A 24,582-nucleotide genomic window follows, 5' to 3' on the forward strand; every position below is an offset into this window, starting at 1 on the left:
CACACCTCTGAGGACCCCGCGGAGACAACGAGGTTAACTCGGTGCCAGTTTATTGCAGCAGCCTCGGAAAGCCTCAGCGGAGCCACGGGCGCTGCCCTGCGCAAACTCGGCAGAGCTCAGAGTGCCTGTGGGACACAGGCTTCCCCTCCCTCCCTGTGCGAGGGGCGCATCCAGAGCCAAGCTGAGAGGGCAGTGGGAGATGAGGGGAATGCGTCTGCTTGGTGACAGACCATGGGGAGCCATTGACCTCCCTCCCTCGAGACCAGCACTACAGCAGTTAATCCCTCCTGCTTGGGGGGTACACAAAGCCCGCTCAAGAGACGCCAGAAGTACCCCAAGGCTCGGGCCTTGCCGGTGCCCCTCTCGCATCACCCCTTGAGGGCCAGTGCGCACTGCCGGGGCAAGCAAACCCTCCCGGGTGCACGGAGCGTGGCATGGGAGGGCTGGGGGGGAGTCCCGTCGCCCGTTCCCCGCTGCCTCCTGCTCCCCCAGGAGGAGCAGCGCGGGCAGCCTCCTGCCTCTCCCCGCGGAGGTGATGCGGGTTTGGAGGCGGGCCGCTCCCGCCCCCCCCCGGCGCAGCCCTTGCCCGCCCGCCTGCGCGCTGTGCGGGGCCGGCCGTGCGCGGAGCGGGGCGCGGAGCATGGCGCGGGCGGCGGCCGGGCTGCCGCGGCCGATCCCGGGGCTGGGGCTGGGGCTGGGGCTGGGGCTGGGGCTGCTGCTGCTGGGCGGCCTCCTGCTGCGGGGCGGCGCGGCGGCGGGGGCCGGGGTCGAGCCGTGCCAGGCGCCGCGGCAGTGGGAAGGGCGCACCGTGACCTACGAGCACGGCACGGGCCGCAACACACGGGCCGCCGTCTCCTACGACGGCCCCAACCAGCGGCTCCGCGTCCTGGAGGAGAGGAAGGCGCTCATCCCCTGCAAGAAGTAGGTGTCCGCGGCGGCACCCCGCGGCGGGGCCGGGCCGGGCGGGGCGGCGATGGTCGGCGCACAGCCCGGAGGCGCCTCCCGAAGGGATTGGGGCGATGCGGGGGGGGGGGGAGGGGGCTGCGGGAGGGGACGGAGCGCGGGGGGCGGCAGCGGCGGAGCTCCTCGGAGAGGCCGGCGGGGCGCGGCTGCGGGGGGCGGCTGATGGAGTCATCGGCGGCGGGCAGAAAACCTGTCACCGACGTGATTTACAGCCATGCCCCGTCTATATCTATATGTATGTCTGTATATCTATATCTATCTGTATATCTATATATCTATATCTATATATATCTATATCTGTATATCTATCTGTATATCTGCATTTACATCTACATCTATCTATATCCATATCAGCTATATCCATATCTCTCTATATATACTATATATCTAACCTATATTCGTATCTATATATCTAATCTATAATCTATAGATCTAATATATAATAACTAATCTACATCTATATCTAATAGCTAATCTATATATCTCTCTATATAGTATATAATCTATAACAATATCTAAATCTATACCTATAATCTATATTGAATTTCTAATCTATACCTAATCTATGTATCTAAAATCAAATCTATATATCGGTATCTAACATCTATATCTATAGATCTAACATCTAATATATAATCGATCTCTATATCAAGATATATAGATATCATTATATAATCTATATATCTGTATCTCTCTCTATATATATATCCTGAGAGGTTTATGATAAACTGTGTCAACATTTTACCTTCAGAGATCTTCCTCTCTCCCAACTGTTGGTTTTTTTTTTTTCCCATTCCATTTTTTTTTTTGATGGAATGGGAAGCGAGTCCAAACGCAGCCCAAACTGTGAGGTAACGTGCGTGTAATGAGGTATGATGAAGAGATTACACTCAGGCACAGGAATTACGTCGCAGGGGGGTTTCTAGCCCACTAATTAGCTAATAAGGTTAAGTCACATTTCACAAGTTCTCTGGTCGTTCTCAGTTCCTGCAAGTGGCAAGTGATCAGTGCAGGATGTCAGGATGCATCTGTTACCCGTGGTACACACTGCACCAGCTGTCCAGCCCTGGAGGACCTCCCTGTGCTTAAGTTATTCAGCGTGCCTCTGCTAAGCCTGTAACAACAAACCCAACAAAAACCACTGTGTCATTGCTGAAAAATAAGTGTAGAAAAAAGCTGACTGAAGCAGGGCCTCTTTTTGCTTTTCCACCTGCCAAGCTCAGGCCCTGTCAGCTTGGGTGCAAGAAATGATCAGCCCAGAGAGGCCTGAGTGAGTGAGAATTTCTGGGTACCAAGCGTCAGTAGGTCTCAGACCCCATGTCAAGAGCTTTCAGTGTGAGGGCAGCCAGTCTGCCCATACCCCCACCTCTCCCATCTAAAAGATGTTCAAGTAAGTGCCTTATTCCTAGGGATGTGCAAACCAAGGTGAAGGCCAGCCTACAAATGCTGTATCATCCCCACTAAATGGTCTCTACTACTGAAAAGATCAATACTCCTTTTTGCTGCTGACTTTTTTTCTTCACAATGATCAAATTCTTACCAACATCACATAGTCATTGTTTTCATCTTTCCAAAACCTCGGTCCTTTCTCTGACAGTCCCCAAACACTCTTAAAACTGATATGTGTTTCAAACAAAGTTTTCCCTCATCGTGAGCTTTTTTTCTTTATACTACTGTTCTCATAGAGGAGCCATATGTTAAAGGCACCATACAGCTGTTTGCTGGTGGTTTGATAACATGCAACATAGAGGCTGACACCAGCTGTGCTCATACTCCCCTTCTTTTACAAGTCCTAGGTTGACCTTCATGTTTGACAAGCATAACAGAGTCTGATGCAAGTCTTTTTTAGCTTCTAAGATGTCATGAGCTCATTTCTTCAAGCTTATGTTTATTTTATTTAAACTTTTATTTTAAGATTGAATAATTATTCTACATTTTCTGTTCTGGGCCAGATTTTGGCTTTTGCCAAGATCTGCTCTTTTGACAGCTTTGATCAATATTTGCTCTGGATGCAGTTCCGTCTGGGCTTATAGGGCTGTAAAGAGGCAGATGCACTTGAAGCATTTCTCTGTTGGTTTTTCCTGTATTAGTTTTCTGTTGTAGACAACCTCTGGCCTCAGGGGTCCCTGCTGATTCCAGGCTGACCACGTCTTCTGCCATCCAAAAACGGAGGGTGGTTTCATGTGCACAGCTAGTGTCTGCTAAGGGCATGACCCATCTTCCATTGAAGTCAACGGAAAGACTCCCATTGATTTCAATGTGTGTTGGATCAGGTCTGGAGTTGGGATCACCACTTCACTGTGGACACAGTGAGTCATAAACTGAAGCCTTCAGAAGTCAGAAGCGAAGGGATTTATCCTGTCTGTTGAAAACTAACCTCTCCCCCTCTCCGCTTTGACGTTGACAAGAACGGGTAATCACGCCGAGGCAGTGACTACAAAAGCAACAAGAAAAATAGTTCTATCCTGGTCTCTAAGGAAATTTCAGCCTAAATTCTCAAAAATAGACACATTTTGCTCCTACCAGATGTAACTTACATGCAGCAATCGGGGTTGGCTAACAACCACAATCTTGTACAGAGTGTTTTCTGGAGCTATGAAGTGGACCTCCATCGGACATAGCTCTGTCTAAGTTAGTTGATGGAGGTTAATCAGGGGTACAAAGAACTGCCTGTGTAGAATGGCTTGCAGGCTCATAACCACAGGAAAAAACCCCAAACTTTCAGTTTTTATTGTAGATATATGTTTCAAATTCATGTAATTTGCAATGTGGTATTTCCATATGTACATCAACCCAGTGTTTTAAGTAAACTCATAAAGAGTAACCATAAGGTAAATAAATTCTGGGGATAAACATGGAGGGCAGAGGCAGTCTCCTCTTTTGGTTTTGTGTAGCCCTCAGCTCATACCAGGAGAAGAGAAAAGAAAATGAACAGAGGTTTTTATAGATTGGGCAGCTTTTCATTTGGAAGAGGTCATGGGAGTAGGGTTATTACATGATATGAAAAGAGAGCCCTTGAAACTGTTTTTAATCCTTTATTCCTTACTACATGGAGTTACTTTCTTTTGTGCTCTCTGTGCATTAATCCTTCCTCACTCTTGTTCAACCCTCTGTTGGCTACCATCTCAGGACACTTCACAAAATAGGCAACAGTCATCAGAATGGTTTTGCTGTTGGGGCGAATGTGTTTCATTTTAAGGTAACATCGACCGGTCCAGACTTGAATAGGGCATCACAGCACACCGGCAAGAAATCCTGGCACTACAAAGATCTAAACCAAAAGTCCCACTGACTGCCTTGTAGCCAGAACTTCATGTGTCCTGCACCGCCTTTCGTTATCTTGGAAAGACAGAGCAAGAAGCGTACCGCCTGGCACTGCTGAAGCCACCCATCAGGCATTAACACTCAGTTTTGAAGGAGGAAAAGCGTGAAGTGGGGAGCAGAGCAGAAATCCTGCACTGGTGTTCAAGAGCTGGGGCATTACTTATCAGATGCCATGTTAATAGAGTTTCACTCTTATCTTCCATATTATTTTTCCCAGAGTGATTTCCAGGGGAGGCCCAGTAACAGTTTGTCTTATGATAAAATATCTGTGTGGTCAGGAAAGTCAGTAGGAGGAAGAAAACTGATTTCTCTCATCTATGAGTGTACTTGAACAGCCACCACCATGGGCTGTTATACAGCATGCAGCACATTGGGATGCCTATGTATATGACACTGGTAGGGTTGTCGTCTTAACAATCATAACTGCAGAGCAGGAAAAAACAACCTGGAGATATCATATCAATGCTTATTTAATGCTGTTAAACTGTAGTTTCAATTGCATTTGCCAAAGACAGGCACAGTCGTGGGCAGGATTAATTCCTTCACTTGGCAGCAAAAACTGCTGGTACAATAGAGGAGCAACAAAGCCGTGTTTGTAGAAATACGTCTGGTATTCCAGCAGGCTGTTTGCATGCATGTGTCGAGCCCTGTCCTTGACTGAAGAGAAGCAGCATATGGTCAGGTGCAGATACAACAGCATTCATCTGGAGCAGAAGTGATGACTGTTCAAAATAAACAGAGTGTGGGCATGCATGTCTGACTTAACTCCTCCTGAGTTGTTTTAGGATGTGTGATTGTAAAGGAAAACCAGCAGTGTCTGACCTATTAAAATCATATTATCCAGCCGTTCTGCGGTCATTATGGTGACTCAAACGACAAAGTATTGAACTACCCTGAGCGGCTGCAAATTTGTTTCCCAGACTTGGTTTTGGGAGTGGTTTTTGCAGCTTAACGTTTAGGGGAATGGACGATGGTCATGGGTAAAGTTTTCAGAATTGGCCAAGTTACTCGGGAACCCAAGCCCCATTTTTTAAGGTTATGTAGAGTGTCAGACTGCTGAGACCCTTAGTTTGCCGTGAAACATAGAATTGAATTTTCAGCAGTTTCTCTAAATCTAGTGTGAGTTCTTGGGATCTAAAATGCTTCATAAGATGCTGCGTCTTTTTGAGTCACTTTTGAGAATCAGAGGTAGGTTCTCAAACCTCCTGCATTTACTTTCTTTCTGTGGATGCCAAGTTCTTTCAGGTGTCTGCTGCTGGTAACACCTGTGAGTTTGGAAAGCTGGCACTGGAAGGCTGCTGTGATGGATGCAGGCTGGCAGTCAGATGCTAGGAAATAGCCTGAAGCATGCAGCAGTTGTTCTAGGGAGAGTTGTGTGACGTTGGGATATGGAGTTGTGTGACACTGGGATACAGAGTTATGTGACATTGGGATAAGGAGTTGTGTGACACTGGGATAAGGAGGGTTAGCTGTAGAAGCCTCAACTTTTGCATTTCCATCATAAGCCAATTTACAAGTCGGTTTACTGGGTCTCTCAGTGATGCTTCCTGCCAAGGCAGCCAGTTCCCTGGAGAAGAGCACTGTACAAGGAGGCAGCCATGGTCCATGAGGGCTGCACCAAGGAGGATCTCATCTCCCCCAGACTGTTCATTCTGTCTGCTTCTGATTAAAGAAGGCAACATCCATTTCCCTTTCGAAGTTCTTTATCTTGCTGGAAGTTGGCCAGGCTTATACAGTTGAGGGAGGCAGTGAAGTTAATGCCTTCATTGTTATGGGTGGGTTGGTTGGGAAGACATTGGAACACAGCTCAGGGGAGGCGGTTGGAAGTCTCCAGCCATCCAGCTGCAGTGCTAACAAGCAAGTGGATTCCACCAGAGGAAGCTGGGCACCATTGGCTTAGCAATGCTTCTGCTGTCCTGTGTTTTGTGCTTTCGATAGCTTCCTTGGACAGCAGTATCTTTGTCTGAGTTGTGGGGAAAAGAAACAAAAAAAGAAAGGGTAATAAAAGATAACTGAGTATGAGTAAAGCAGATCCATTGCTTTGAGATGCCACATTCTGTTTAGTGTAGTCATCTCGAACCCCTAGTCGATGCTCAGTACTCTGGAGCCATTTCATATGCAATTGAAACACAGCACCCACCCAAACTGAAAAAAATAAACTGTCTCTTAAGTTGGGAGGAGCAGGATCCACAAAACCATTGAAAGCTGGAGAGAAAATGTAGATAGGCAGTGTCCAGTGACCCCAAATGGATAATTTGCTGGAGTGCTGGTTGGTGTGCTTAGAAACCGCTGTCAGACACTCAATGGGGTCATTACTATCACATCAGTTATACATATTGTTGACTGGATGTTCTTAAAAAATGGAGGTTCTCATCAAGAAGTTTTGTTTTCTAACGAACATTGTTAAATGATAGCCACTGGCACCATACTGCTGCTGATGCTCATGGATATTGGTTTAAGCCTGTTATCCATCTGAACCCTTTAATGTTAGGGGAATACTTCCTCCCTCTTATCGTCTCCTCATCTGTTTGAACTCTTTGGAATAACATGTGTTTGCATGGAAACTTATGGCTCATTTTGTGCTACTGGACATTACAGTAGAAAGTTAAAGGAAACCCAAGGCTGCCCTGAAGATGCACTATGCCTGCATTTCTGTAACTCAGACTAGAAGATTGGTGTTTTCACAAGATAAATCACTGTCATTTTTATTCGGGGATTTTTGTACTCTTTTTTTTCTTTGGTAGATACTTGGAGATGGAGTTGAATAGAGAGAGAGATTCAAGTTCATAATTCGTCCTGTGCTCACAGACAGGACGCAGACAGTCGATGGTGACGTGGCTGAACAGCTAAACAAACACCGTGAAAGAAATCTTTATATTTATGATCTTAATTTAGACTCCATTCAGCTTGAGGCCTGATGTAATTCAGATGGCGCAAGTGGTCACATCACACCTATTCTCACAGGACTAAATGCCATTTGTCTGAAGAAGCATCTCCTCTGAAGGATAGACCATAATCTTCTAATTTAGGGCTGAGCTTGCACTGCTGTGAGCTGAGAAAAAACCTGGTCATACATTGCTTTCAGGGAAATCTGAGGGATAGAAGCATCCAAAGGCCACTTTACCAGTTGGTGTATTAGTCCCTCAGTTGTAATCTTTAAGGTAAAACTTCACTTAGAACTTTAAGTTAAAACTTAAAGATTTAACTTTAACGTAATCTTTGTTTAAGTTAATGATTCAGGTGTCCAGGTCTCCTTAATGTTTAAGAGCCAGTAGTTTAAAACGCTTGCAGGTATTCAAAGGAACATTTACTGAAATGCCTCCAGAAATTTGTCCATTTGCGTGGTTAGTAAATGCGTTAGAACTCTCTAGAATCTTCCCTGTCTGTAGGCTCTCCTTATCTTCCCATCCCAGTTTGGTTTGCTACACTTTGGCACAAAGATTTAGGAAGTACTATTGCAGCCTGGAATTTGGAGAGAGCCAAGACCAGGCTCTCTCCAAATTGTTCAGTCCCACGGTTTATCTTGCATATGCGATGGAACTGCGTGTTCCTTGATGTGTCTAAAAGAGAAGGACTTTGAATAGTGGTGGAGTCACCCTCCCTGGAGGTATTTAAAATGAGTAGATATGGTGCTTAGGGACATGGTTTAGTGGTGGACTTGGCAGTGCTGGGTTAATGGTTAAACTTGATGATCTAAAAAGTCTTTTTCAATCTAAATGATTCTATGATTCTATGATGGCTGCATATGTTATAGTCGAGAGCATAATGAAAAGCTGAAGAGTTTGAGTTAAGAAGCAAAAGATTTTTCCCTTTTTGCTTAGTTTTGTAACTTAGTGAGGTTGGTGAGAATTTTGCCTTTGGCACAAGGATCTCACCCCAGGACTTTATGTTAGATGCACATTTATAACATATGTGGAAGGTATATACAAGAAATAATAGATTTCTCCCTTTCCAATTCAAACTCTGCCTCAGTTCCTGAGGTTGGTCCATGCTGCCAAAACTGAAACCATCATTCAGCCTCTAGCCTTCCTGATGACAGCAATGGTATAACTGTGGTGGACAGCTTTCAATTTTGTGTCATCTCAGTGGAATTGGAAGATGTAGTGATAAAACCTACACCTCTGAATCTGGTCCCTACCCTGCCTCTGCCAGCACTTCCAAGGCTGAATATTGGTAGGTGATTGCCAGTTAGAGGAGAGGAAGTGTCCTGGTTAGCAGGCAGGATGTTTTAAGTATAATAGAAGACTTCATTATTTTAATTTTTAACCTTCCCTGCATTTCATTTTGCAGTCCATTTGTTCAGTAATGATCTTCATTTTCGTGCTAGTACTGTTTGTTGGTTAGTATTGCTATTGACTTGTTTGTGTGGCAAGGTAAATTATGTATAACTTTATTATTTTGTAGTTCAGAGGATGCTCTTCTTGTGCTTTTTCCTGCCAGAGGTCATCCTGCTCTGAAAGTGTTCTTCTCCAGCTAGAGAACTGATTTGTTTTGCACATCAACAGGCTTGTCTGTTTATTGCCTGCATGGGACAGGTTTTCATCCGGATGACATTTTCATAGACAAGTGAAGTCAGTGAAATGTACTAAACACCTTTATCTGAATGTCATGTCATCAGTGATGCAGAATTGCAAGGTAGGGTTCAAATCTCCTTCCATCCTGTCAATTTTGGTATGAACTGGTGGCTAAACTTGACATGGTTAGATGTTTCAATGCAGGAAAGGACAGTGGCATAGCAAATGATACTGAGTTATTCAGAAAAAGCATAAATATACTTCTCTGTCACATATCATGGAAGAAGGTTAAATTTAAAGAGCTTTGGGAAAGAAGAGTGCTTGCCACAGTGCCCAGGTCGTGAAGAGATAAGAGTAGGAATAAGAGGCATGCAAGTAAATGTGTAAGATTAGAAACTGATGCAGTCTTAGAAATGGACTGGTGACAATTGAGGGATGAACATGGCAGAAAATAGGTCAGGGGTTTCTTCTCAAGCCAGGATTTGGGCCTCAGATCTGTGCAAAGACTGGAGGAAAGAGTCTTCTCCCATGCCTGTCACGTTAGAGCTGCTTTCTGGAGAAACAGATTTGAGGCCAGTGACTTCTGGGCTGTGGATCTGTGCAGCTGCAGCAGCAATCCAACTCCTGACCCTGTTGGCCATCTTTATCCCTATCTTCAAACGACCTTCAACTTGTGTTTCCCTGTAGATTTGTAAGGAATTGCATGCTCAGCAACTTGCTGAGTTCAATCTCTCAATGTGTTTTTACCTGTTGCTCTTCTTAACTCAAAGGGGAAATTATTTTCTCCTCCAAAGTGTTTTTAAGGCATGGTATAGTGTCTGGCATGCCGGGGAGAGGGTGATGTCTGCATGGAATAGGACAACCTTGTGCAATATTTTGGCTCTTCTAGAATAAGGAGCATTATGCCCAGTGTGACATTGCATAACCTGAAGGTACCACTGGCCAGTGAAACCTCTCCTCATCTCTGCCAAGCAGAGCTGTTTCTTTCAGCTGGTTTTGTTTACTGCCTCACTTTTACGGCCCTGGGGGAGATGCATGTATGTTGACAAGAGATCTTAGATTCCACACAGAAACTGTCTGTCCTCCTGAGGCTCCGAAGTACGGCTTTTTGCCTCTGTCATGGTCATTCTCTGATACCTGAGAGTCACTAGTCAAGGACAGCATTTTCTGCCAAGAGTTTGTTCCCATGGCTGAAAGTGCAGAAAGCTCAACATGAGAGACAGTCCTTGTTTTCAGCAGTGCATTAATTTCTGGAGTTGGTACCTTTTATGCTTTCATACCCAGGAGTAAATGAGGAGTTTCCAACAGCAGCATAACTGTCCTTGTCCAAAACCTGATTTGTGGCAGGTGGCAGTAAGAAAGAATCACTTGTTTTCATATGAACTTGTATAATTCTTTTCATCTTTTATAAATATAGATCCTTGACAAACATTTATTTGAGAGTCAGTTTAATCATTCTTTCAAAGGTGATGTGCACACATTTGGCTTTATGTCCCACTCAAGTATTAAAAGGTGCTTCCCTTGTACCACAAGAAGAGAACAAGGTAAGGGTGATATTTGCAATTCTTGCTTTTGCTCTGAGAATTTTGTTGCAACATTCCTGCAGTCAATGGGGCTGTTCCCATATCTTAGCAATGACCATATGTTTGCATTTTTTCAGATTTTGTTTTTGGATTTTCAAGATATTCAGAATTCCTGGCTTCAGAACGTGAATTTGGCAGGCACTTCCTTGTACAGTGCTCACACTGTAATCATTACAGTTTTTCAGTCTTTAGCTACTAAGATTTCGTATGTCTGGGAAGCTACTTAGTTAATCATCCCATGAAAGCCTACTTTATCCCTTTTGTTTGTTATGAAGTTTACCCTCTCATTCTGGCATCATCCAGACTATGTTTTCTGGGCCATATGCAGCCCAGAGGCAACTTCCATCCAGCCTTTCCATGCTGAATAGCTCCTTGTTGGATTAATAATCGCCTGGCGCTTGGATCCCCCTGTGTTGCTGCCCCTGTGCCTGTGTCAGAGGAGCAGAAGGGACTGGGTGCATAGGTTGGACATTACCCCCGTCAGTCAGCCCTGTGGATGAGAGTCAGTGATGTGTGTGCACTGCCACAATGGAAGAGTAATGGAGAAGTCACCAGTAATGTGTGAAGATCCCACAGTGGTGCAGTATGTGTAGCTTATTTCTTTTGCATCTAAAACAACGCAGGGTTGAGTGGTGTTGGGACATGGGTCTGACAAAAAAACACCCAGTAATATTCTGGAAGTTAAGAAGATTTGGATTATCAGACATCATTGATAGATACAAAATTATTCTAGATGTGGAGCTCTGTCTCCATTTTTTTTGTGAATAAAAAACATGTTTCAAAACTTAATAGAAATATGTGTAGAACTGCATAACTGTCTTATTCAACCCAAATCTCCCAAAGAACCTTCTAAAAGCTGCAGGTGTAAAAGCACATAGCGTTTCTGTAATTCTGGAAGAGTAGTGAAAATCTGGACTGCTGCCTTCTTTAGGATCTTAGAAGGCTAAACTGTTTTGGTCTATCTTCTCCCTAAATTATAAACAAAACCAATCTCTGTATTGCAGTTGAAATCATCTTTTAATATGAAATATCTAAGAAGCGGCTTATCCCTAAGTTCATTAAACTCATTTGCCTTCTCACATGGAAGGTAATATTGCATACTTACTGGATATCTTTCTTACTTTCTAAATGTATTATTTATCCTAAGGACAGTTCATAATGAAGTGTGATATTGTGACTGATAGGAAAACAATGCAGAAGACCCAAATTACCACATGTATTGCAACATCCCATATTAAGCTTGCTTACGATGAACCTTTTCTCTTTACTCTGTTTGAAAAACAATGCTGTAATAACGTCCTGCATATTTACCTTCTGGTCAGTTGAGTAGTTCACAAGTAATTCATTCCAAAAATGGCTTCGCTGACTCTCGTTGATCGACTTCTTGTGCAGCAATGTGCTCTTCAGAATCTGCTCCTTTATAGCTATTGCCAAGTATTATATCATATTTTTGAGTGTATGTTCAAAACACACTGACAACTGCATTATTGGAGTTAGCAGTAAAGCAGAACAAGTTTTATGATGTCTGTAACTAGTATCCTGGGTTGTTTATTGGGAACAAACTGGTTTGTAATAGGTTTTTTTATTTTCTGAAGAACTTACTTTTTCTTCAGACTTTCATGGGGTGAGAAAAAAAAGCCACCCAAAATACCTCCACAGAACGGTACCACTTACCAGCAGGATAAAGAACAAAAACCTCTGTTCTACTCTGTTCTTATTCTGAGCTTGGGACCAGTTGCAGCCATGAAGACCATCACTTGCAAGTTTTCCCACCGAGGTTTCAGTCTGATGTTGCCCACCTGCTTCTCTGTCAGTTCTGTTCTTTCAGACAGCAAAAGTTACCTGCTGTCCTCCTGTCCTGCGAATTCACGGTGAGGTTGCTGCTTTGTCTGAAAATCAGGTATCTCAGTAGACAAAACGGTTCCTAAAAATGTGGTGTTCTTGGCATTTGCTATTTGTTTTGATGAATCCCTCATGTGAGACCTGTATAGTGTTTAGCTGCTGAACAGCTGGGAACTTCTCCTTAGGTAGTGTGTCTGCACAGAAACCTGCTGTTTGTATGGATACCTGTTGTATCAGAAATTCATGTTTCTGAGGAGCAATGGCCAGATTTTCCCCAAAGTTTTCCAAGGGCAGTTTTGTGCATGACAGTGCTGAAGGCTTCTAAACACTCCTATGGAGCACAGAGTTGATGCAGTGAACGCAGCAAAGAATGGTCTCATTTTTCATTCTTTCAGTATCTCCTAATACCATTTGCAACTGTGGTTTTATCATGTTCAGATACTTTTCTTGCCAGGAAACTTATGATTCTGCCATACTTTCAGGCAGCCAGCACTGGAAAGTTTCCTCGTGCTATGCAGTTATGGTAATTCTCAGAGGATGTTTATTATTTGAAAAGCGGAGCTCCATACAGGATGAGGAATTCTAACTACAATTAGTTCACAAATTAATGTATCTCTGTTTAATTAGGTCCAGATTTGTGGCCTACATCTTCTATACAAGAAATAAGTTTCTTTTTTATTATCTGTGGTGCCATCTCAGGACTCGGACACCTCCTTGTATCACTTTAAATACCTGTGCACAAAAACACACACGGATTTGCAAAGTCAGACTGGTTTGTTACCCTGCCTGTCCCAGAAGTGAATGAAAGGGACACATTTAGACAATGTGCTTGATAAAGTGTGGAGGTGTGGTGTCTCCTGGACTTTCTCGTATAGGGTGAAAAGAATTCGGGAACGTAAAAGGAGATAAGGGTGTGAGAGTGGAGACGCCCCTTGCATTTTGTTTCTCCCCTTGTTATTGAAGAGTGGAAATGTAAAGGAGCATCCAACTGCCTCAATGTAGCAGAATATAAAAGACTTGCTATATTTTTTAACATATCTTCTGGTCTGCCTGTCTCCAAAACCAAATGTAAGCATGTAGATATTGCTTCTCAGTGCATTAATATGTATTCTCTGTTTATTGACATATTTATCTTAGTTTTTGGTTAGTTACATTGCCCATAAGAGCAGGTGATTTCATAACACACATATCCCATAGGCAGGTTATTTTGAGTTCATAAATTCTTAATGTAAATAGTCTAGTCTTCTGAAGTAGAAAGCAGTTGGCCACCAGCGATGGAGGCAGAATTGGGTATAATTCAGCTACGTTCGGCGTACCCAATCTGTCACATTGGTTGTGCTAATGTAGTCAAGCCAGGTCAAAGTGATGTACAGTCTGGCACGGAGGCAGGAGCTGCTGTTCGAGGCACTGAAAGAATGGAAAAATTCACTTACAAAGATTGTATCATGTCTCTGCAGGATATGTATTGTAACTGAGATGCTTATATACTGTAGCAATAGTAACTATAAACATTGTCCAGTGTGTTCAGTGTCCTTTGGATTTATTTATTTTTAACCATGGAAGTGTTCTTTAAATATCCTGTATTCTCCTCCACGGTGGGCTAATGAATTCCATGCTGTTTGCAGTTGCTGCCCCCATTTATCATCAGTCTGGTTTTAATAATTGAATATTTGAATGCAGTTTCAGGCTGTAAAAATCCATAGATAACTTTTTTATAAATGACACGTAAAATATTACGAAAAGAGGGCGAGCATCTCCTCATTGCAATGTGTGTTTGATGTTCGCAAGGAAATGAGTGTGGCATATGAACAAGCATCAAATACAAAGACAAAAATCTGCTTCAGTCATTATCCGGAGCTGTTTATACTGAAGCAATGTATGTAGAAATTAAGCTTTGTTAGAGCTGATCATTGCAGCCTCCGGCTACAATGCCCTTGAGATACACCCGCTGTGTATCAGCAACAGCATGGGGCTTGGTTGGTGCAGAAAGCTTTTCCCATCCTCTGTTGCCCTGGTTGCTTCAGCAGCAAGCCCACTGGTCCTGCTGGGAAGGGCTGACCTGTGCCACTGGGAACCATCAGGACTGGGACCTGCAGTAGCGCAGCAGCGTGTCTGTGGCCAAAGATCCTCTTGCCCAAAGCACTAATAAGCAGTCTGCTGGAGGAGGTTGACCATATTGTCACAACCAGTGTGTTACAGAACAGCCTTTGCTTGCTGCCCTGTAAAGCTTTAAGGATCTTGGCCAGAGTGAGTTTCCTCTATGATTTTTGCTGCTTTTCAGCTCCCTCCCTCAGGAATCACTTTCCTGTTCCGCAAATGAGTCCAGCCACAGGGTTAATGCAATGCAGAGAAGCTGGGAGAGCAAGTACCCTGAGAGACACAGCAGAGCAGAAAATAAATGCATAAATGGAAGTGCTGCAAAGATTTTTCATAAGGGAATTAGTTTTTCTGAGTTTCCATGCTCTCAGAGGTGTAGGATTTTTGTCAAGCTTACTGTAGCAAATGGCTACATTAAAAAAGGCCTTAAAGGGAGGGTTTTATGGGGAAAAAAACCCAACAAAGCAAACAAACAAGAAAAAACCCAAACCTCAAACCAGATATTTCAAATAATTAAAGTGTTTGTAGTTAAGGGTATAAAGATATTAATTATTTTGCCTGGAAACAAATTTGAGGACACTATAAAGAAGAGAACAAGAAATACCACGAAAGCCACAATATTCACAAGTCAGCTTAAGCTTGTGGAAATGCATTTTGGGAAGCTGAGAGCCCATAAAACATATCGTGTTTGCCTTCCAGTGCCTCCTCAGGTTGCCCGTTTGAGATAAGTTGATAGCTGTGTGAGGGTTTAAACATTTTTCAGCTTCTTTTTTCTTCTGAACAGAATGGCCAATAAACACCTGATGAACCATCTGTAAAAATCAGTGCAACTCTTCTGGCAGATTTCACAGCGCTTTGGGTCAGGTTAATGTGTAATTTCAGGGGAGTTCTACACCAGATTTATCTCTAATTACATAGCTGGTCGATGGAAATTGTAAACAGCAGCAGTTACATGAGGATCTTCTGTTACAATGTGGAAAGAACAATTGTCTCTTGACAGCCAGGGGAAACATGAGATATGGGAGGGAAATCTGATGAGCAGAAGAGGGATTTCTACTAATGAGCTTTGCTGGGGAGAGGAATCAGGAGTTTCTTACGTGGTCTTTGAATAGAAAAAAGTCTCTAGTAATGTTGGCCACCTCGATTTTGCAGTGGCTACACTGACACACTGAATCTTAGAAAATGCTGAATACTGTCCCTCTGAAGATTTTCCCTTTCCAAGTATCTTCATGTTGAACATCCAAACTAGGAGGCTGGTCAATTTTGAAAATCTTGTCCATTACATATATAAAATAAGGTGATTAGAAACAGCAAAAAACCCCACAATAGGCAAATATGAGACTGTGCACATTTTAAATAATTATAGAGTCATCTGTACTTTAAAAACAAGAGTTATTTTTATGTTTTTTATGTTATAGGAATGCTCAAGGAAAATAATTTTGGCATGTACAAAAGTTCTGAATTCATATTCATTAAGAAAAGCTCACAAAAAACTGTGGCTCCCTGGCAATGTGTGTGTGACACTGGGCTCCATGTCAGGAAAACACCCCAAAATTAGGTAGGCATACCTGTTTGCTAAAGTCTTTGGTTTATATTTGTGTCAAATGAGAAATGGTAAAGCTATTTCTGTCATGTTTTAAGCAGCATGGGTAGTCTAAACACGTTCAATAGGTCTAGTGACCTTTTCCTGAGTAATGGAAAACTTTCAGCTGTGCCAGTGCAGTTTATACCAGTATTATTTACAGGTCTTGCCCTCCTTGCTACTGCTTCTTAGGACTATCCTTGAATGAAAAACAAATGTGACAGGGTTTTAATACAATTAAAATGGCTATAAATATTGTAAAAAAGAGAACTGTATTCTCAGCCTTGCTTACTTCAGCTGATTGCTGTGCCTTCAGCAGCCGTTGTTTCTGTGATGGACTAACAGATGATCAGGGAAAAGGTTCTGTATCAAACACACCAATGTGTACTGTAAAGCAAGTACTCCATAATTTGAATAGAAAGGTTTTGGAATTTATATTCCTCTATTAACTACATATTTGCAGTCAGGCTGCTTTTTAAGGTCTGCCAGTGTCTTGTGATGCATCATGGATATTGCTTATGGAGGATTCCTACAAGCAGTATACGTGTGGTGACTGCTGAAGGTCCCCCACAAAAGGCAGGAGTTGTGGGTTACTGGACAGTTGTAATAACAAAACCCACAGTAACTCAATAGAGGACAAAAGATAAAATACAACAGTTTTGAGAAGAGCAATTTTAACAGATAGTTTGACCTTTTAATTATTCCCTTTGAATGCTGAGTGAATCCTATCTCCTCACTCCTGATTTTAGACAGCAGTTGTCTTTAACTCATTAATGTGATAGTGTAATTAGGGTTAACTGTAAAAGTGAACATTGCTGAGGATCATCAGTGTGCAGGAGGTAGCACCATCCCTCAAATCCCCAGGGTCCCCAAGTGAAGTAAGATGGAGCCTCAGCCCTCAGAGTGGGTGCACAGTTACCACCATTGATTTGAGAGGTCTCAGAAAGTGCCCCCAAAGGTTGTTCAGTGTCTTTGGGCAGGCGGCAGTGTCAAGGATCTAAGTCGTAGAGCTGATAATGTCAGGACTAATTGATTAAGCTTGTATGTTACCAGAAGATGTGAGCAGCCATCAATATTCTCTAATTACCTATGTGCTAAGACTGGGAAGGTCTCCAAGTCACCATATAACCTGTCCATCCTGGAGAAGTAAAGCTTTATTTGGGATGTCTCTGACCCCTGGTTTTCTTATCAGTTCTTGTAAAAGCTGGAATGTAAAAAGACACACATACAGATGTTTTCAGAGTATAAGTAACCTCTCTTTGCTTAAAGTGATGCTGTTTTCTTCCAGTTTTCTTCAAGTAACATGGAGAACAATTGTTATTCTTTTTTAGCTTTTTGTATACTGGACAGATTATAATCTGTCCTACCTCAGTCTTCCTTTTGTAGACTAAACATGCTCAGTTTCTTCATAGGTCACCATTCTTGCCGTTCTTCACATGACACCATTCTTGCTGTTCTCTGAACTATATTCTAATAGTTCCCTTAAGTGTGGCATCTAAAACCAGGGCAGCATTACCACTCTGACCTCATCAGGGTTAAGCAGAATGAAATAAATGACCCAGAACTGTAAACTTGACTTTCTAAATCATTACTGTGCCACATCTCAATGGGTATGTGTTTAAAATGCCGTTTGCTCTATAACCACGGAGCAGCTAACGTCTGTTACTAGTGAGATGTTTTCTCTCACAGAGACATTCTCTTCTTTCCTGTAATTCTTTTCTTTTGCACATTTTCAGTCAGCTCCACCTGGACTTTTAGCACACCAACACTCTTGTGTTTGAATCCAGTGATGAATCTGTGCACTCGGCAAACAGTATTACTTCTGATACATAGCTGCTGAAGGAAGAGCCCTACACAAGGACTTCTGGATGAAATGAACAAGTTATTTTTACACTCGAGGGAGAATGAAGTGCAGCGTCAGGACTTCAGGGTGCATTTGTTTCCAGTGAAGTGAATCTCCATCTTTCACAAAGGTTGTTTAAAAATAAGCTATACTCGGATCTTTGGATAAAGATGTTAGAAAGTTAAAGTGTACTTAACTTTCAGACTGTGTTGTCTGATTACCCTGGCTGGCCTGACTTCCAAACTCCCTTGAAAACAGACCTGGTGTGTTTTAGTTTTTACATTGGACGGATATCTGAAAGACCTGAATCATCCCTCATAAGTAAATCGTTGCGAATGGAAGGTGGAAACCATTACATCTTGGGTCAGTAATCTGGTACAAGTACATATCATCACAATTTTTTCCAGAGAATATTCCATTGTGAAGGAAAAGTTTGCTCTATCAGAATAGGGACCTACTTCCCATCTGTTCCAAAGGGCATTCTGTTCCTCAGACTTCTTCGTGCTTACCTTTCATGTAGGAATGCATACTGAAAAGCAACTGAATGGCCCAGTATATGCATAATGGGATTTACAATCTTGATAAAGAGCAATATAAATCTCCTGAATTTCATGTAGTCCCTGTTCGGGGTATCTGAAGGTCCTTCTCTGTTTATACGCAGGAGTTAAGATGTGTAAGAAGCTGCAGTGCTGCGTCCTAGCTGAAAAATAAGTGTTTATTTTTCATTGTTCTTTTATTCCAAAGTGTCTGGAAAAATGTGACTGTGTAAGTTTAGTTATTTGTGATTAGGGACTTCATTCTGCTATGTCTTTCTGCTGTCTAAAATAGGTATTATCATAGTGGGGCAGAGCTAAGATCCAATTTAATATCCTGTCTCTGAGCCTGACTCAGAGAAAGGTGTGAAAACTCCAGATAAATTTGACAATTAGAATCATAGAATCATTGAGGTTGGAAAAGAGCTCATAGAGTGCCTTAATATCATTGCACGCTCAGAAGAGAATTTCCACATCTCAGTTTTGAGCATCCACTTGTTCAAATGAGTTACTTACTTCCCTTTTGTATATAGCATAAAGAGGATGAGAAATATAATAAATGATAATGTACCTCTGTCATTTCTTTTCTTATTATTTGTCCTTCCTGAGGTTTTTAGTATATATTGAGAGGTGAGTCCTGCCCTTCCTCATTCTTTTTAGTCTCCTCTAAGCCCTGATGTGATTTTCCAGTAACCTTTATTATTATTAACCTACGCAAGGAGCAAGGCCTCACTGTACTAGACATTTTTACAACCCCAGAACAGTAAAATAAGCTTTGACTGCAAGTATATTTTGATAGCATGTGGTTCTACTAGGATATACCATATTCCTTAGGAGGTGATTCTGTCATTCCATTTAATTAATTGGAAAGCATTATGGTATTCTGGCCACATCTTCCATTCCTTAACACGCAGATGCTCTCTATTAAGGACAGTGCATCTTTTAGCCCTTTCCAAAACACAACTCCCTTGAACATGATGCTTTATTGCTTTCTTGAGTTCCAACTTCAATTAGAACATGTTGTTCTCAGGGGTGCAACTTGGTGGATCAGACTGATTATTAGGGAGTGTCAAAATAGCCAAAAAGGGACAGCAAGGGGGACAGCAATGGAAACTGTGTTCTTGCAGAAGAACTTAATTTCCTTTAGTATTTGCCAAAGTAGCTAGTCTCATTTGTGAGAAAACAATAAGACACTGTGTATTTTTTTTATTGAGTTTAATAATTAGAGTCACAAAAATCTGTCATCCTTCAGCTGGTGTAACTTTGACTTTCCAGCTTTCGATTCCTATATTTATGGTTTCCTTTCTACACAAACTTAATAATTAACAGGACTTAAACTGCCTGACTTGGAAGCTGGTAGTGCTGACAGAGTTCCTCATATACCTTGCTAATCAGATACCTGATACAGAAGGCTTGGTCACCTTGAAAATAAAAACAGGCCTTTACAATCTGTGAGTGATTTAAATCAGACTAAAAAATCCTGCCTTTATACAGTATCAGGTTACATTTACAGTCACATGTATTTGCACAGTCCTGTATTTGTACAATATACCGTAGTCCGGCACCACTGCCAAACATGTGAGATCAAATATGGTAAATTACTGTTGTCGTTGAGGTCTGATACACCAGAAGAAAAACACAAGTTTGAAATTACCGAAAACTTCATGGGAAAGAGGAGAGGAGTTCCCAGAAATATATGGAAAAGCGAATGCTGCTCAGTATTGAAATGAGCTTGCCAGAGCTTTCCAAAAGCAGATGAATGTTCTTGACCTGATGAGTGTTTATCAACTGTCTGCATGTCTGCTTGGCAGCTCTGCTCCCTTGAAAGTGTTCTTAATCTGAAGAGCTGAGAAGACGAGGGTTTGTAGTCATCCTTCTAGTAACAGTTCCCATTCTCCCAGTGCATCTTTCTTCAGTAAGGAATGTGTAAAGAGTGGTGGTATCATTGTGAAGTGTGTTATCTAGAGCATAAGGATTACTCAAGAATTACATATTTGGATGTACCTGCCCGTGCTCACTAGAAGAGATCATTTGTTTGAGGTATTTTTAGTGAAATTTCTTCTAATTAGAAGTGATTCTAACGTCTTTCATGGTGTTTAAAAGTGCCTTTTTACAAACAGACCTGGCAAAGAAGTAATACCATAAAGGCAGACAGATGCTTCAAGCTTTCAGTTAATCTCAAAAGGGAAAGCAAAGTTGGCTTTGGAGCAGTTGCAGTGACCTCCACTTGATATCTTTAATAGCAAGTACTGATACAAATCATATATAAAATTTTGCTTCCATTTGTCAGTTGCTTTATAATACTTATTAGGTAATATAAGTCCTGGCTAACTCAAGTGGGAGTTTTAAGGATGCGATAGCTGCAGCTGAGAAAACTGGATCAACAGGTTAAAGTCCTAAATGCATGAAACCCCATATGTCTTTGCAGGAAAGGAAAGTCTGCTTTACAAGAACCATTGTTCCGTTGTTTTTTGGGGCAGGAAATGTGGTTTTGTGCTTTGTTAATACAATGCCTTGCTCAAGTGGTTGTGGATCCCTGATCCGTGTCTCTTCAGTGCTACAGCAATCAAAAACTAAATAACCAAAAAGGCGTTTTAGGGCTCTGGTACTGTAAGTTACTCGTCCAAAGCCACAGAGCAAAATGATGCCGAGCTAGATTTAGCACACAAGGAATTCCTTTTACCCAGTCTCAGCCTCAGACCATTATTTTGCTTCTCTCTAGCAAATGACCTTGTCTGATGTGCTCCAAGACACATCACGCGGGTCTTGGCATGCCACTGCCAGCGCTTCTGCTCCTCTGAGTCACTGTGAAGGCAATTGGACAGCAAGCACCTCCTTCCTTCTAGGTTCGGCGCTCAGGAGGAAGCCTTTGGAAGTGCAGAGGAAACCCTGGAAGTCATGTGGAGTTGATGGGCAGGCTGTCGTGCTTCAGGAGTGGCAGCTAGGAAGGACCTCAGCATAGGGCAGGACTCGATGGAGACTGAGTACCTGAAACAGAGCTGGTAGCATGGTCCCGAGTCTAATGACTCTTTTTCCTGACAAATATAAAGAGAAATAATACATTGTTTTGAACTGCATTAATAATGTGCAGAACAGTAATCTTTGCAAAAGACAAGTCATTTTATACATTTATTGGTTTCTGTCATTTATAAGGGTCCAGGAGTGTGTCTCTATGTTATCTGGGCTGTCTCCTGGAGGCACCTCTCACTACTTCCCCAGATTGCAGGAATCTCAGAGGTAGGATGGTGTTTGGATGCACACCCACTCCTCACAGTATGTCCTCATGCAAGTGCTTTGCCTTGTGATTGTGTGGGCATGGTATTCTGCCCTTGCATTCCATTCAGTTGGTCTTTTATTCAGAATAATACCTTCCTTAGCTCGGGAGGAAAGAGTACTGAATGCAGTGTGTATCCCACCTATCTGACGAGATTGTTTCCAGCAAAATCAGTGGAGTTATTTGTGGAAGATATAGTGCAGTGTTAAGAAAATCTTTCAAGCATAGGAGCAAAAAACATGCCTGCGTGTTTATATTCTGGAATTTATCCATTTTCAGGCACAAACAAAGGGAGTATTAAGGACCACGAGAGAGTCCCGTTACGGGTATAGTGTGCGAAGGTTGTGAGGCATAGGACAGGGTAGGATGGAATAGGATAGGAAAGGAAGGGAAATAATCTCAGTCAGGAAAATAGGGTAACCTGTCCAAGGAACTTCTCCAAATCTGCTTGAAGGTGCCCAGTGAACGGGTTGAGGCCCTCTTGAAGTTACAGTTAAAGAAATGAAACTATTATAAAAACAATATTCGAGGTGGGCACATGCTGCAAATATGTTACTTCTTCTGAAAAAACAAACTAATTAAAAATCATTTCCTCTCCTGTTTCTTTGCCAAGACCCATTTTCAGGGCTCTCTGCTTCCCCTCAAGCAGCCAATGAAATCTCAGGCCCCTAAAACAAACAGAGGCAGTATTCTCAGGACTTGGCTGGTAAAAGGAGAAAAAAAAAAATAAAAAGGAAATTATTTTAAAATATTTTGCTTTAAAATTGTCATTTCTATATTCATGGACATTTTGTTATTAATTTTGGCTAGTAAATAGTTCTCTTTATAAAACAACAACTTAACCATTCACCTTTCATATGCAGTTAAACTCAGATCCTGTGTAATCTTAGGTTTCTGTTGCTACTTCCAGGACACACACAGGAGCAGTTCTCTTTAAAACTTGGATGTGAGGTACACCTGAGTTGAATAATGACAGTGTAAATCATGCTCACTGCTTACTCGGGGCTGCCATGCACAGTGAGTAGAGCCACACTGTCTGCAGTTCTTATGCTGTGTGTGTGCTGAGCTCGTCCCAGCAGCGCATCAAATCGTACGACTGGTGTCTCTTCTATGTATGTTCAGTCTCAGAACTAAAAATGGTGGTAGTGGAGCCTCTTGCTCTGTAGAATGGGCAGAGATGGTTGTGGGCCCTCCTTCTGCAAGTATTCAAGCCATCTGTTGAAGTCACAGTGGCTGTCCGTGTGCTGGAAGTTAAATACACGCATTCATCAGGCTGAAGTTTGAACTACTATTCAAGTTTCACTTTAGGAAAGGTGGCACATGTCCCTCATGCAATGATACACATCCACAGGTTGCAAAACTTAGAACAAAAGAGAAATATTCCATGAAATAATTGATAAAGGAAAGGATAAGGAAAATGTGAAAAAAAATACTGTTAAAAATGCAAATAACATTTCTGTGCTAAAGAAGTTTTAAGGAAGGATTTAAAATGAAAAAGGAATGGAATTAAGTTTTATTCCCAGTAGTTTGAAATGCTTCGCTAACATTGCTTTTTTGCTCTTCCACAAAATGACCGTATTATCACTCAAGTGTCTCAAGCACATCGATAGACTCATCTGTAAGGCATTCTCCAGCCCACTTTTATGGGAGCTGCTGGGCAGTCAGCTGAATGGTAGTTGAGTCATTAGAGCCTGGTTGTAAACACATAAATAAGCATATTTTAGCATTCTTGTGAGTATGGTCTCTGGACTGAATGTGATGTAAAAGTTACATATGTCATTATGTGGTCATAGGCTTGGGTTTATGTAAGGAACCAGTTTATATATACTGAATTCTTCAGTAGCATATCACAACTGTGGAGACATTGCCTTTGGCAAAGAAAAAGCAGGTGAGTTTAGGTTGGTACAAGTCATCACAGAAGCAGGAATATTTTAAGATATGGACATAAGAACAACTTACCACAGGGAAGTTAATGTATAATCTTGCAGCTTGTCAGCCTCTCTGTGTGTCTATGTGTGGGAAGTTCCTGGTGACTGCACCATGGAAAGTGGGACAAGCTATATTCCATGTTGTGCAAGGTCATGCGTGAGAGGTATGGTTACCTCATGTGGGCTTCCTTGTCCTCTTTTGCATACTTCCTCATTGTTCAGTTTGGCTAGTGCCATTTAGCCTGCCTGTGTTTACACACATGCTGTATCCTCTCAAATAGCAGTGGCAATGTTGCTCAGATGCTTTTGACTATGCTTTTTAGCCCGTCTCCTAGCGCAACCTTTAAATGCTTCTGTGTCAGTGGTGGGTGAAGTGATTCCTGTCCGATGCAATTGTGTAGCTCGACATTTAACACTGTAAATTGTTTTGTTGTCGGCCCTATTTCATGTAAATTTACATCCTCCCCAGAAGAATGTGAAGACTGTGAAGAGGAACACGCAGGAGTTGGGAAAGACCACAGAGAAGGTCCCCTCTTGGTTTTGTGCATCATCTCTTCAATTACATGGATTATGCAATTACAGAATGTTTTCCACCAGCTTCCTCTTCTCTTGCTGATAGCACAGGAATTACAGATGGAAAGAGACACTATTATACAGATAGGCAAGATGAAACTGTTCAAGGGGATTAATACCATCACTTCCTTTTCTCTAGAGTCACTGTGTAACAGTGGACTGCAGCCAAATACTTGAGCTGAGATATTCACAGGAAGCCTCTAATAGTGAGTGCACAGGTTTTGGGGGTTTAGAGAGCAACTCCTAGCTCTCCTTTGCAAAAGGTGCAGAGCACACATGAGGATGTTTTGAGTTGTGCTTTGAACTACTCATCGTCTGATGTGTAACGCCGAGTGCCCTGGAGAAGTTAGGCTTCTGGTGTTTCTGTGCTGATACCAGCTGATACTTCTGTGAATTTTGATTTCAGTTTATCTCTGTTTCTGCCACCAGTTATAAGGTAGGGACCATGCCACCTCCTTTTTATAGGTATGGAAGCAAGGCCACAGTGTTCGTGGTGCACCCAATTACTATAACTAGTAACTAGACA

General features: G+C 42.2%; 1 protein-coding gene across 1 annotated transcript in view; it reads left to right on the plus strand.

Annotated features, from left to right (window-relative positions):
- The first annotated feature begins 609 nt into the window (after positions 1–609).
- The window catches only part of EPDR1 (ependymin related 1), a 29,212-nt gene continuing 5,239 nt past the window's right edge, over positions 610–24,582 (plus strand). Inside the window, exon 1 of the mRNA XM_030506228.1 lies at positions 610–921. Coding sequence (XP_030362088.1) covers positions 641–921 — 281 coding nt within the window. The 5' untranslated portion in view covers positions 610–640. The remainder of the gene's footprint in view (positions 922–24,582) is intronic.

Source organism: Strigops habroptila, chromosome 1 (genome assembly GCF_004027225.2).
Source record: "Strigops habroptila isolate Jane chromosome 1, bStrHab1.2.pri, whole genome shotgun sequence".
Classification (NCBI taxonomy): domain Eukaryota; kingdom Metazoa; phylum Chordata; class Aves; order Psittaciformes; family Psittacidae; genus Strigops; species Strigops habroptila.